Source organism: Armigeres subalbatus, chromosome 3, assembly GCF_024139115.2.
Source record: "Armigeres subalbatus isolate Guangzhou_Male chromosome 3, GZ_Asu_2, whole genome shotgun sequence".
Taxonomy (NCBI): domain Eukaryota; kingdom Metazoa; phylum Arthropoda; class Insecta; order Diptera; family Culicidae; genus Armigeres; species Armigeres subalbatus.
Genome location: NC_085141.1, coordinates 88006608 through 88020711, shown reverse-complemented (window position 1 = coordinate 88020711; position 14104 = coordinate 88006608). Strand labels below are relative to the sequence as shown.

Sequence of the window (14104 nt, the reverse complement as noted above, 5' to 3'; positions counted from 1 at the left end):
TGGGACGAAGTCGACGGAATGATTAGTACGACGAAGAGTGCAGACAGATTCTTGAAAGGAAAGACGCTGCGCGCTGCAGCTAGGGACCCGGCAGAACGTGGAACGTTATTGACGGAAGCGGAGACAGCAGACTTGCCTTTTCAAGAGGAGAAACGCCGCCTGTAAGAAGCGAAGTGCAATAAGAAGTGTTTGCTGTGACTTTCTCAAGAAACGCACAAGTTCTATCAGAAGCTTATCGCATCCCGCAAAGGCTTTGTGCCGCTCGTCGAGATGTGCAGGAATAAAGATAAGAGCATCTTGATGGACGATCGTATGAAAATCTCAAGGAACACCTAAATGGCGCTGAGAGTATAGGCAATGAAAGTCAACGGAATGTAGTGGAGGAGACGACTACGTCAGTTCAGCGGACGATGGAAATCAACCAGCTCCTACCTTGAGAGAAGTTAGGAATGCCATCCAACAGCTCAAGAACAATGAAGCAGCTGGTAAGGACGGAGCTGAACTCATTAGAATGGGTTTGAATAAGCTGGCTAATTGTCTGAACAGGCTGATAGTCAAGCTGAAGTGTGAGAACTTTCAAGCGATTGCCATCCTTAATTCCGCCTACAAAGTGATATCCCAGATCATTTTTCGCCGTCTATCACCAATAGTGAACGAGTTCGTGGGGAGTTATCAAGCCGGCTTCGATGACGGCCGCTCGACGACGGACCAGATTTTTACTGTACGGCAAATCCTTCAAAAATGCCGTGAATATCAGGTCCAAATGAACCATCTATTGGTCGATTTCGGGGCGACATACGATAGTATAGACCGCGTAGAGCTATGATAAATTATGGTCGAGAACAGCTTTCCCGGAAAGCATAAGAGACTGATCAAAGCTACGGTGGATGGTGTGCAAAATAGTGTAAAGATTTCGGACGATGGAAAAATTTTTTTTTGCCGTATACATTTGATTTCTTTATGGAAAATTCTTCTTGCAATTTTTGCTTTAAAAAGTGCTAATTTATTTTTGTATTGTGGAAAATTCCTAATTGTTTATAAAATTTGTGGAAATTTAGGTAATATTTCTCGCGCTTAGAATCATAGGAGTGTATAACTGCATTGGTCGATTTCTCTTCGTCGAAATTTCCTTTTTATAAATGTAGGGTAAAGTGCCCAATATTGGACTCCCAACCAATAGTGGACCCTCCAGCCATTTTTGCATTATTACAGCACAATGTAAACATTTTGCTATGAAATTCCATCGGGAGAACCTACCTTACAGTCCTATGATTTGATTACATGCATTGGAAATGCTATGGAAAGTAAGATTAGATGATTTTTTACAATTCTTTAAAAAAATAAATAGGAGAGTGTCCATTATAGGAATATTTTGGGGGGTCCACAATAGGGAAAAAGAACGTCCCGAAACGGAACATGGAAATCAAATGAAGTGTCGACTATAGGTAAGCAATTTCCGATTATGGGCAAATTTAGTCAGACTTTCAAATGTTAATTTCAACGAATAACGTCGTGTATTTGAGTGTTTTATGCATATATCGTGAAGAGGAAATGCAAAACTTGGTATTAGATGTCAAGCAGAATTAATATGTTGAAAAATTATACTCCTTATGACAAGAAGAGCAAAATTCCACTACTAGGGGGTCCACTATTGGGCATTTTACCCTAGCAAATTGCGGTAGTTTTCCGGTTTAATGGTTTGGTGTGATAAAGGATGATTGCATCTTGCATCTGTAGCACCATGCACTATTGTGTCGTTTGAAATAGTTGAGTTATAAACTTAATATAAAATCGTTGAAGACCAAAAATCGTTCAATACAGTTACACCCTTATGATTATAAGCGCCAGATTTATTTATTGCTTATACCCAGATTTCTTTATTGGCAATTTCCTATTTTTTATGGAAAGTTTCTAATTTTTCAGGGAGAGTTTTTATTTTAGTCTAGATATAAAACAAATATTCAAATAAACGACCGTAGATTTAGCATTTTATTTATTAAATTTTCACCTAAATTTAAATCCGCGCGAAACCCTAAAATTGTTATGTAGATTCGCGCCAAATCCACAAAACCGCGAGATCCGCGTAGTCGTAAACTACTAGGTCATAACAATCCTGAATATTCAACGCTGGGTACTTTTTTTCTTCCGTTTTACTCTTCTACCAACTTCTACTCTGGGACTTCTACTATAAGGTACTCTTCGTTTCCACAACCATTCAGGGTGCCACAACAAACAAGCAACAAGTTGTAAATTACTGTCGGCGGCAATCGCTGATATCCAAAATACACCTAGCAACCGGTTGTTTGTTTTCTAGTACTTTCCTTCTAGTACAATCAGCATAAATCGCACTTTTTCCGAATATTTTAATCATTCTGTTATTCAACATACTCATTTCAATCAGAGTTTTACATCGCTCACAATGGACGACCTTCCGAAACTACCGGGGTACGACTTCGCTAACCGTCTCCGCCAGAAGCATCACGTCCCACAGTGCTTTAAATATCTTAACGGTTATCCAATTCCGGTGAAGCCAATATGCGGCCTTGGCGGCGAACAACTGAACGAAGATTCCATCTACTACTGTACCAACGAAACGGACGCCGTCTTGTACGATCCGATTCTTACGTACGGGCGCGTGCAACAGCTCCCGGTCAAACCCTACCGACCGCACTTTGTCTTGTACGACCAGAAAACCCTCAAATTTAACGCATTCTTCCGGCAAGCGGTCCCGGAAACGCCCAAGGAAACCTTCCGCATTCGGTACGTCAACATTTTATACTTCCTGGAGGACGACACCATCACCGTGCTGGAACCGGTCATCGAGAACTGTGGCTACCCTCAGGGCCGCCTAGTTAGGCGGGGTCAGATTATGAAGAACTGCCTCGGGGAACCGTACAGCTGGAAGGACTTGAACATCGGAATCGACCTGGAGATTAACGGGTATGTGTTCCACATTACCGATTGCGACCCCTTCACGAAGGAGTTTCTGCTGAGCAACGGCATCGAATTGAACGAGATGGAGTTTCCACCGCCGGATCCGGCCATGAACGAACGGTCAATTAGTGCAAGACAGAACTTCAAACACCACAAAATGTACCCGGTGCCGCAGGACAAACTGCGGAAGTATCTGGAGTATCAAGGAAAGGTGTTGCAGTGAGTATATAGAATATGATTTTAGCTGAAACGACAAATGAGAAAATTACTGAAATTTATGTTATTCCAGTTTTGATTGTTTATTAGATGAGCCGGACCAGCCCGGGGGCGAACGGATGACTTATAAGATGTTTTATTTCTTGGAAGATGACACAGTATCGATCAAAGAACTGAAGGAGAATCAGGAAGGCCGCGATTACTTTCCCATGTTGCTTAGAAAGCAGAAACTTCCGAAGAATTGGAAAGATGTACCAGGTAAGTTGATAGTCATACAAATGTAGATGGCTAGTTACATTCTCATGATTCTATACTCCAAACTATCTACTTTCTACCCCATTCGACAGATTTAACAAGATCCCCCCTTTTATGTCGCCTATCAAACAAATGACTTGATTTTTTTACACTACTTGCAATCTATTAGACAATATCAATGTATTTTCTTACGCACATTTTGTTTCTCTATTTCAGTGACATACCCTTCGATCTGCATGGAACTTTCCGATCTTGAAGTGTCTGAATATTACTCTCCCAAAGATTTTCTGGTCGGTGGAACGATTTTCGTATTCGGGCGTAAATTCCTGCTTTTGGACTGTGACCGTTTTACTCGGAACTACTACGAGAAAGTCCTGAAAATTATTCAGCCTGACGCGGATTACCAGGGCAGTCCTGAATCTCGTACCCCTCGCACAGAACTACCGATCTATCTGGGCCTTGGCACACCCGAGGACTCACTTGCATCACATCACAGTTTGGTCCCGAAGAGTCCTCGTAAAGACGTCGTGACCTATTTGGTGAACATGAATAAGTTTCTCCGTTATGGTTGCGTACTGGACAATGTTCACCCAGAGGACAACATACGTCGGTTTGTGCTCAGTTTGTCGCTTGCAGATGGAACGATATCGATCATGGAAACAATGATTCGAAACTCTGGCATCCGTGGCGGTCGATTTCTATCGCCCAAGAAAGTGTGGAAACCGGATTGCAATCCGGATAAACCTGAATACTACACGGCCAAGGATCTCTTTATCGGGGCAACCATTATCGTTTTCTCACATCGCTTCCGAATCGTCAGCACCGACTTGTACGTGTACCGGTACATGCAAGCTCACCCAGAGATGTTTGCCAGCAATGCCATCGAAACCGCTAGGAACTACCTCTTGGAAGAGGGTCATCTCAAAGACGAACTAAGACAAGCGATGGCCGATGACTGTCTTAAGTATGGACCTCCTCTGGATCCTGAACCAAATAACGACAAGGGCATTGGCGAAGTAGACAAGCGTTTGCAAGATTTCAAACTGGAAGAATGTAAAATAACTGAAACACCAGTTCCTGAACCGGTGCAATCTGAGAGACATCCTTGTCCGTCTCCAATAATACCAGATGAGGAAATCAAAAAGACTTACCATTCTAACGAACACATGGATCTCTCCTTACAAGGCCAAATTGAAGGCGAGAATGTGGTGAAAGTGGGCAAATCAGTGCGGTTCGATGATGGTTGCTAATCGCTTTCTATTGATAAGGTCTTTTTACTTCCATGCTGGGCACTTACCGAATCTTGGAGAACGGATGCGGCAAACCAAATCTGTGAAGCAAAAACTCGTCACAATCGCACACTGAACGGCTTCAAGTTTGATTTAAGCACTTGAATGTTACGTCTTTCGTTTCTAACAGAAAAAGCACTAAATTCACAGTTTTGAACAGACAGCACTATTTGAACTTTATGTTTCTAATCTCTGAATATGTATATCACCGCACTTTAACGATCAAACCGACGACGAACAAACACCCACTGAACTGAAGAAACCTCGCGGTCGCGATTTTGATTCTCATAAATTTCTGAGAAAGGAAGAACGATCAAAACAAAACCTGAAAAGTCCCAAGCGTGTGGCGCAACAGGTTTAGCGTATTGCGTAAGGGTGCGGCCAGAGTAGACGCGAAGTGCGAAGCGTAGGAATGGGCGATACCGATACGATATATCGGGAATCGATATTTTCGCTCCGATTAATCGATATTTCGTATCGATTTTTTTAAGTTCGATATTTGACTGTATCGATTTTTTCTAGCGGATATCGGATTTCGATTTTTTGAATTCCAAAAATATAGCACATTAGGCACAATCTGTAAAAACTGCGAAACAGCGAAACTTTGATGTGCGATTCGATGACCTGAAATGAAAAATCTAAACTAACCCTGTTTTTTTTTTTTTTTGCTCGTGCTTTTAATTTTCGGGCGTATCGATATATCGGAATATCGATGTTTCAACGCCGATATTTTTCGGCATCGATTTTCGACAATAAAAACATCGATTCGGCAAAATCGATATTTTTCCGAAAAACGCCTATTCCTAGGTGTAGCACGAAAATCAAAAACGAACATTTTTGGTGCAAAAGTGTAGCACGAGTGTAGCTACACCGCAAAAACGAAAACGACATTAGTTGTGCACCGCTAAGGTATTTTATCATATTGTGGTACTTACACAACTCAAGTTTAGAATATTACATAACAAATTAAGCACAATTGCACCACTAAGATCCACTTAAACAATATACCAAACTCAACGGAGGCGAAAGAAAAGCAAAAAACTACTAAAACTCGAACAATTCCAATGAAGAATATCTTTCCGTAAAGGGACGACAATATGTTGCATACCTTAGAAGCGAATGTGGAAAAGCTCACCGAAAGCTCGCATCGGTTTGACATTGGTTTATTTACTTTTTGCATGGCGCACAACTCGGCGCATGGGACCCGGCGCGTAACCGGTGAGCCAGTCTGCTAATTTTAGAAGAGAATCGCAATATTCCTTTGTGTGCAATTTTCGCGCCGCGTCGCGTAGACGCATCTACTCTGCCAGGCACCTAACACGCATTGAGAGGCTTGCATAGAAAAAGATTCTGAAGGGTACGTAGAGGCAGGCAGGCATCATGTGCACGCGTGGATGTCGACCACCCGCGGGCAACGATGTTATCGATCATTAAATTTTTTTGTCTATCCGGAATAAATTTATACCGCTTTTTATACCGAAGTAGGATTTTTCTCCAGATACAGGCAACTTTCCCATGGTTGCAACTTCGGAAGTAGTGCCAACAATCAATATGAAACTGGTAATTTTTTCGTGGTTCCAGTTTCGCATGCTATAAACGATCCTCGGTACCCAGTAATGTAATCAGTAATCAGTACGTAGTTTTTTAACGTTTTAGAACATCAAAGCAATCTGTACTCTTCTCTCCCATTGTAGCCAATTGTCAATGTTTGTGTTATTTAATCATCTCTTTTCTTCTTCAGCTTTTGCGTAAAATGTAATTTTTTCTACGAAATGAGGAAACGGTTCAATTTGCATTACTTTTTTTTCACCCAGATCTCGGTGTTTTTTATCTCCATTATGCTTTGTTTTAGAGCAAACGGATTCTTAATAATTTCAAACGGTCAATAGCCTCTTTTCATCTGCATCATAGAAGTTGAATGTAATTTTTATTCAAATGAAAAAGGATCCACAGTCTCAGATCAACAGTATCCATTTAGTTATTTTTTCATCATCCTTCCGAAGTTTCTTATCGCCAATTTTTTTTTAGCGCAAACTTGAAGCGATCTAACAGTTGCACCAGATTCAACCATACCAGATCTGATCATTTGAATATAATGAGCAAAGAACGTCAAGATTTCAAGTTATACCGGCGATCGTCTAGAATTATCCACATTTCGAATGGATTATGGAAATACGAATGAAGCAGATTGTTTATAAAATAATATATCTCGTACACTCACAAAAAACTCCGCATTATATTCATGAGTTTACACATGGATTTTTGCAATGGGGGTAGCGAAATGGATTCCATATTTTTAACACATATATTCCATGCGTCCACATGCATTGCATGTACGTTCACACATACTTTCCATGTGGGTCATAGTATCCATGCACTGCCGGAAAAAATATTTCGAATTCCTTAAGTTTTACCTTATGAAACCTTAAAAAATTCATTTAATTTCGTTTCATAAGATTCAAATGGAAATCAAAAGTCTACCTTATGAAATTCATAATAATTTCTTGCGTAAAATATTCATAAGGTATTCTTATGAACGAACCTAGTTCACCCTGACGTTCATCGAAAAGGGTGACAAAATGGCTAATTTTCCATTTTCATATGTTGATTGGTAAGTTGTTATACTTTTAAACAGCAGAAAAAACATTTATTTATTGAATATTTATGCTTCAAACTCTTTTCAGCTAAAAAAACAACGATTGTCGGCCACTTGATTTTCAACACCGGATTGCTCATCCGCGTTACCAGCACAAGATTCAAGAGATCCGGGACGGACGGATCGTCATGAGCCTGGCGGTCGTTCTTGCGGGAAGTAGGATGCTGGCAATGCTCCCGCTCAACAAAAGCAACAAGAGCTATTCCATTTGGGAGTAGCAATTCGTACCGTAGATATCCCAAAGGAGATCGAGTGTATCGTCGATCTCGGTACTTGATTACCGGAGATGAGCTACGCTGCAATTACTGCCATCGGATCTTGTCGCTGCGGAAGTATCTATGAGTGTTAAATATGGTGATGATAAATCCGACAGCGAGAATGATGGGGAAGATGACGATGACGCTAGGGACGGTACGGATTCGGCTCCGATGCGATGCGGTGTTCAGGCGATTACTGCGGGAAGCGATTTATTAGTGAGGACAATTTGGAAAAGCTCATTCAAAGACACGCGGAATTGATGGAAGTGGGTTGGATGGGTAAGTTTATTTTTGTTTGTTTATTTAAACGTTATTTCATGGGAAAAAATATATCCTGAACAAAGCAATAAAATGGCTTTGATCCACTTAATTATCCCCATTCCATAACTTATAATTCTTATTATTTTAGGACCTCGGTACTAGTCACTGCCAAAGCGGAACAAAATCCAATTGACTCATTGTATGACGCACTGACTATACCTCAAGATCCGATGGGACTGTTATTGGAAATGCCAGAAGTTGAGGTACAAGATAATTACGCCCTCGATTACGCCATCGGAGAAGTGTAAAATCATGATGCCAGCTTCCGAAGTTCATCGTGTGATAGCCCCTAATCCAATTGCGATCGTTATAAAAATGATAAAAGAAAATCATGCCGTCTATGCGATGAAGTGGTTTTCGTTGCAGCAGCTTCTCGAACGCCACATAGTCCAGAAGCACGATGATCGAGAGCGGCCCTCCAAGTGTTAATTGCTCTAAACCCTATTTGACCTGCAAAAGTACTTCCACATGACTCACTCGGGAATCAAATTCAGTTATGAGGAGTTTGCAGAACTGCAGAATGGTCAAAAACGGTGCTCAGCACTGTGTTCCTGTTCTATTCCTGGTTGAGCCACAGAGCATTCAAAATCACACCCCTTTAGTTCCGAGTTCGGTTCTTCGAATCATTTGGCGTTCAATGTCTGACGTCATGGTCGTCGAAGGCTATCAACCTTGGGCCAAATAAGACTCGATGAAGTAAAGTGCTTCTGTTACTATATAGTGCAATGGGTAAGCGTAAACTGTAAAAAATGGAATATATGTCGAAGGTATCGGGAAAGAGAATAACGAATCGCTGGAACTTCTACTACTATTTGTTAAATTGGATAAACGTGGCTAGTGCTGAAGACCACCAGCGACAGATTAAATGTCCAATACAGTAACAGTACTGCGGTAGTGGGGCCGGATTCATGAGAGCGAAGATAACAACGATTGCGGTGGTAGTTAAGGGCGGGTGAAGAAAGCCATCACCCAATGTTCGCCAAAAACTCATTTTAAAAATAGATGTCTGTTACTGGTAAACAAGCTGTTCCAGACTGGAAAGCAACCAACGAGGTCCCAGTTTCATTAATAACCATCCGGCAGGCAGTAGGCGATAAACAAACACGAGACCTTCGGCGGGTCGTGTACCTCATACTGGTTCATGTCCGAGGGTGATGCTAACAGAGTAAAAACACTTCCGGAATCAGAAAAACAGTTATTTGGGTATCTAATGAACATATTATTCAATAAACTATATTATGTATTACCTTCACTATTTTTTTTATAATAAAAATTAAAAAAAAACAAGAAAAAAGCAATTTATACTACCATACTGCATGTAAATGAATTTCAAAAGGTTATCTTATGGAATTTCATAAGGTTGCCTTATGGATTTTCATAAGGTTGCACTAAGATGAACATACTTTTCAATATGAGCATAGTTCACCTGAAATTCATTCTGCTTCATAAAGATACCTTATGATTTTCAAACCGTTTTCTTGTGGCTAAATTTCATAAGGTAAGTTAATGAAATTCGGAAGTTTTTTTACGGCAGTGTGTGTGAATGTATATGCAAATAAGTATGTGCCGACGCATGATATGCATATTTCAAAATACATGGATTTTTGCCATAAAGTATGTGTCGATTTTCCTGAGTGTAGGATCTCCGAAAGTTGACTCGTTGTTTCCAGGCATCCACCGGGGGCGACTTTATGGGAGAAATTTTGTTTTTGAACGCATGTCTGAAACCATAGTTTGGAAAGTATTAACTATTGCCTTGTGGCCTTCGAGCGACGATTTAGAATGCGCTACCATAGGAAGCTATCTGCTGCGCTTAGAATGGTCCAATGCACCGAGTTCATCATTGACGTTTGAGACGGGCGCTGTTTACTAAGAATGAATACTTTTTCATTCATCGAGTTCATGCAAGTGTTCATTTTTAGTAAATAGCGCCCGTCTCAAACGTCATTGTGTTCATTCGGTGCATTGGACCATAGTTGTATAGGATATAGATCAAGTAAAATAAGAAGACACACATGTGTTAACTGACAGATCCTACAGCTCAGCATAGGAGATCATTTTAAAATACTTATAATAAATTCTAGACAAAATGTAATTAAAATCTGATTGATGTGCGGTACGGAAAAAGTTCTGAATTACATATCTCAAAGCTTATCTCAATTTTTTGAATAATTTCCAAAAATGTATCTATCATACAGTTCTGAACTTTTTCCGTATCATACATCAATCAGATGTTAATTACATTTTGTCTAGAATTTATTATAAGCATTTTAAAATGATCTCCATATGTTGAGCTGTAGGATCTGTCAAAGTTAACACCGTCGTGTGTCTTCTTCTTATTTTTACTTGGATTCGTCTATAACGATATCATAACGTTTTATAACGATGTCAGTCTCACTGTACTATATGTTAAAAGTACTGTCACCACCCCCTTGATGAAGGCCGCATGGGAAGGAGGCCAAGAAATAAGAAAGGTGGTAAAGATGGTAGCATATCGGTGACGAAACTCAAAAAAAGCATTTGTGGCTGAAGGATGAATAAATAATTCGCTAGGAAATTCACTAGTTTGCCCAACCCCGCCACTAGTCACTTTTCCACTGAATCTCACTTGCACAGTTTTTAATCTGAAATTCTTGCCGGTCAGGAAACTTTAACTGATGGGGCCTTCTAGGATTCCGGATGGATTCCGTTGGAGGATTTTTTTCCACTAAATCAGTGGCCCATAAAATGCAGCAACTTACTTGAAAATTACACTTCGATCTTCACTGCTAGGACAAAACGCAATCCTTTTCTTGCCGCCTCCTTCCACTACAAGACGACGAGAGGAAATCAGCAAACAATCTCGGCTTGGCCACTTGCGTAATCAAATGCGATCAATGCACATTATGAACTGTTCCACAAATGCACTCAACCTCTGCCCCCTTTCCACTCACTCGCGAGATTGCTTTCGGAGATGTATTTAATAAATTGGCTATTTTTAGTCAAACCAACAATTCGAGGACACTTCAGGTGAAAATCAATCAACACGACCGACCGGAAGACATGGAATACTTTTACCGTTCGTGGTTCCGTGGTTTATTGGGAACTGATCTCGCTGCTTTTAGTTTAGTCTTAATTCTAGTGCTATGTACAAATACATTATGTTATCCAACATTAACTCCACCGATGATTGGTTGAAAATTATTGCAAATCACGCGTGCTGCCTGCTTAGCAGTTAACCGACAATTAGCTCAACATTTCCTTAGTCGGTGCCTTCGTCTCCGCTTTGATGGAGAGTGATAGGAACAGTGAGTGATGTGAAGAGGGAGACCTTTAGATGCTGCGAGAAGATCATGTGGTAGAGGATTAATGTTGGTATCTATGGTAGGTTGATTCAATTTCTTCTTATATAGAGCAGCATTTCGGCTCGTAATTTTTTTAAATGTCCTTTTTTTTAAGGGTGCGGACTCTTCCTAAATTTGGAGCTTGTTCGTGTTCTGTTGCTGTGTTGTACGTTTAGTGTATTTCACATAGTAGGATTGATTTTTGTTTAAATTAAGGGTACATAGGGGTTACATTGATGCCCTCGCGAGGCCGTTGGTAGTGTTTTTACGAGTATTTTTTTCTAGGATAGTTTTAGTAGATCCGTTGGACATTCAGGAAATTTCTATCGTTTTTTATTTGCATTTTATTTAATGAAGTAACACATTCACGCATGTATTTCGTTTCAGGGTTTCTTCTTCCAAATGCTAAATGATTTTATCATTAATCACTAAATTATCTGTTCCGAAAATGGCAAAATTTTGCAGAGAATCGATGGAAACTTCGATGAAATGCGACTTATTTTCTTGATGCACATTGAATCTTTGATAGTTCATTGCTAGATTTTAAGTGTACGTTTTTGCAAGTATGTTTTTTTGTCAACAAGGGTGCCTCTACGATATCGTTCTTGCAAGTAACGAACAAAGAAGATAGGTCATCGTTTTGGAATTCCGAAGGGAATCCATTTACGGGATTTCGATTATAAACCCATACGGGATTCCGAAGGGCATCCATCTTCTTCTTCTTCTTCTTGGCATTACATCTTCACACTGGGACAGAGCCGCCTCGCAGCTTAGTGTTCATTAAGCACTTCCACAGTTATTAACTGCGAGGTTTCTAAGCCAGATTACCATTTTTGCATTCGTATATCATGAGGCTAGCACAATAATATGTTTATGCCCAGGGAAGTCGAGACAATTTCCAATCCGAAAATTGCCTAGACCAGCACCGGGAATCGAACCCAGCCACCCTCAGCATGGTCTTGCTTTGTATCAGCGCGTCTTACCGCACGGCTAAGGAGGGCCCAAGGGCATCCATACAGGATTCAAAATGAAATTCATTCGGGATTCCAAAGAGAATTCATACGGAATTCCTAAAAGTATCTATACGGGATTCGCAAGAGAATCCATATGCCGGGGACGAGCCAGCCTAGTGCTGGAAGTCTCCTTAATAAAGATACAAAAAAAAAAAGAATCCATATGGGAATCGGAAGCGATCTATACGACATTCGGTCTACACAGTAGTCCAAAAACAATTCATATAGGATTCAGAAGAGAATTTATACGGAGTGAAATGCTCTTTACCAATTCAAACTTAGAATTTTCAACAAATTTAAATAAATAAATACATAATGAAATCGAATTTGTAGTAAATACATTTATTTAAGCTTTTTATAATTTGGTAGGTAAGTAGCAAAATCGTCCTTCATATGTTCAATCTTCACGCCAGGTTCCTAATTGGTTCAGCACAGACAATTTGCTTTGATTAACTGTTACAAGATGTTTCGGAAAAAATATCTCTATCCTGAAACGGAACAAATTGGAAATCGGAGACATCGCGCTTTCTGTTGACTGTAGTGAATATTACCTGTCCATTCTAAAATAAGCAAAACCATGGATTGAATACGGATAATAATCATCAGGTATTTAGTTGTAGTAGAACAAAATAGAACAAAATGATCGAGTAGGCTTCGCCGCGAACGGTTGACACAAGATTTTTCTGTTGCGTTTTTTTCTTTTCCTCCTGTGTATTTTCTCGCTCCAAGTGATAATTAAGAATAGTTTTTCGCGTCCGGAAGGAGAAACAGCTTTTAAGCTGACATAGTGATTGCATACCGCCGAACAATGTGACCAACAAATGGCAAAAAGGACACACCCTTGAAACGAACTCCTTAATTATACTAGCATCTACTGAAAATCGCCGGAAAAATCGTTTCTGTGGTCGTCGTTGTTGGTGTCCTGCTGAATTGCGCAGCTGGTTGATGGAGAAGAATCAAACGGACACTTGAATTTGGTGAGAAAGTTCCAATTGTTTCCTTTAACCCTCTAAGACCCAAATGTCCGTATCCGCTCAAAACCATTTTGTACTTCCTTTACTAATCACAAATATTCCACCCATCAAAGTAATACGAATTTGAATACTAAAAAATAAAAATAAAACCCCATCACGAAATAAACTTTTCATAAAAATTGCTATGATATTTTAATTAAGCTTCAATTTACTTTGAAATAGTACACATTGATTGACTTCAATGTCAACAAAATGAATTATGAATTATAATTATTTGAATACTAAACATCAGTTAAAAGGCGATCTTGGGAATTAGAGAGTTAATTGTATTATATTTTTGATACCTCATTTGTATTATATTTTTGTTACCTCATATATTGCAAACTAAATACGTACAGGGCATCGTTTGCTACTATTGCCGCGGATATTGTGGGAGTCCCAGGTATCCGGTTCACGCTTTAGTTGGCAGCGGTGGCTCTTCTCGACCTTCTACTCCCTGAGTAGTCAGTACGAATAAGGGCGTCCTTGTGATGTTTTGCTGTACCTGTTATGGTTAGCTAGTGCATCCCCATCCCCTACACTCCCTGAAGACACCCTTCTTGCTTCAGCAGTGATTCCTTTTTACAGCACTAGTCTTCCTAACGAAAAGGGCACCATTACGGAGCATGAGATATGATCAAATTATTCGTAGTACTCGTTCTACTACTTGACCAACACCCCCAGCTGGGTGAGGGATAGAGGATGACACACACACACAGTAGAACAAAATAGAACAAATATGTACATTTAAAAACCTCTCATAGTTATTCTAAACCAATCATACAAAGGGAAGATCGGGGCAAACTTGAATGGGTGGTTGAACTGAA

The 14104-nt window shown here is 40.0% G+C and overlaps 2 protein-coding genes across 4 annotated transcripts in view; one reads left to right on the top strand and one right to left on the bottom strand.

The window, feature by feature from the left end:
• LOC134219390 (pseudouridine-5'-phosphate glycosidase-like) overlaps nt 1-14104 on the bottom strand; it is a 45954-nt gene that overhangs the window by 17018 nt on the left and 14832 nt on the right. Inside the window, exon 1 of one of the 3 annotated variants that reach the window (XM_062698112.1) lies at nt 4703-5034. The exons of 1 other annotated variant lie outside the window; for it this stretch is intronic. The gene's annotated coding sequence lies outside the window, so the exon portion shown is untranslated. One more of the 3 variants, XM_062698114.1, reaches the window with a different exon arrangement.
• On the top strand, nt 2227-4655 carry LOC134219389 (EF-hand domain-containing protein 1-like). Its single transcript, XM_062698110.1, has 3 exons — nt 2227-3153; nt 3224-3408; nt 3622-4655. Exons 1-3 carry the CDS (start codon nt 2420-2422, stop codon nt 4653-4655), a joined length of 1953 nt encoding a protein of 650 aa, XP_062554094.1. The 5' UTR covers nt 2227-2419.

Bases quoted from the DNA above. Each gene is read 5' to 3' on its own strand.
- LOC134219389 (XM_062698110.1), top strand. From the start codon at position 2,420: ATGGACGACCTTCCGAAACTACCGGGGTACGACTTCGCTAACCGTCTC. The intron at 3,154-3,223 runs GTGAGTATATAG...ATGTTATTCCAG, and splicing joins TATCAAGGAAAGGTGTTGCA to TTTTGATTGTTTATTAGATG. The intron at 3,409-3,621 runs GTAAGTTGATAG...TCTCTATTTCAG, and splicing joins GAATTGGAAAGATGTACCAG to TGACATACCCTTCGATCTGC.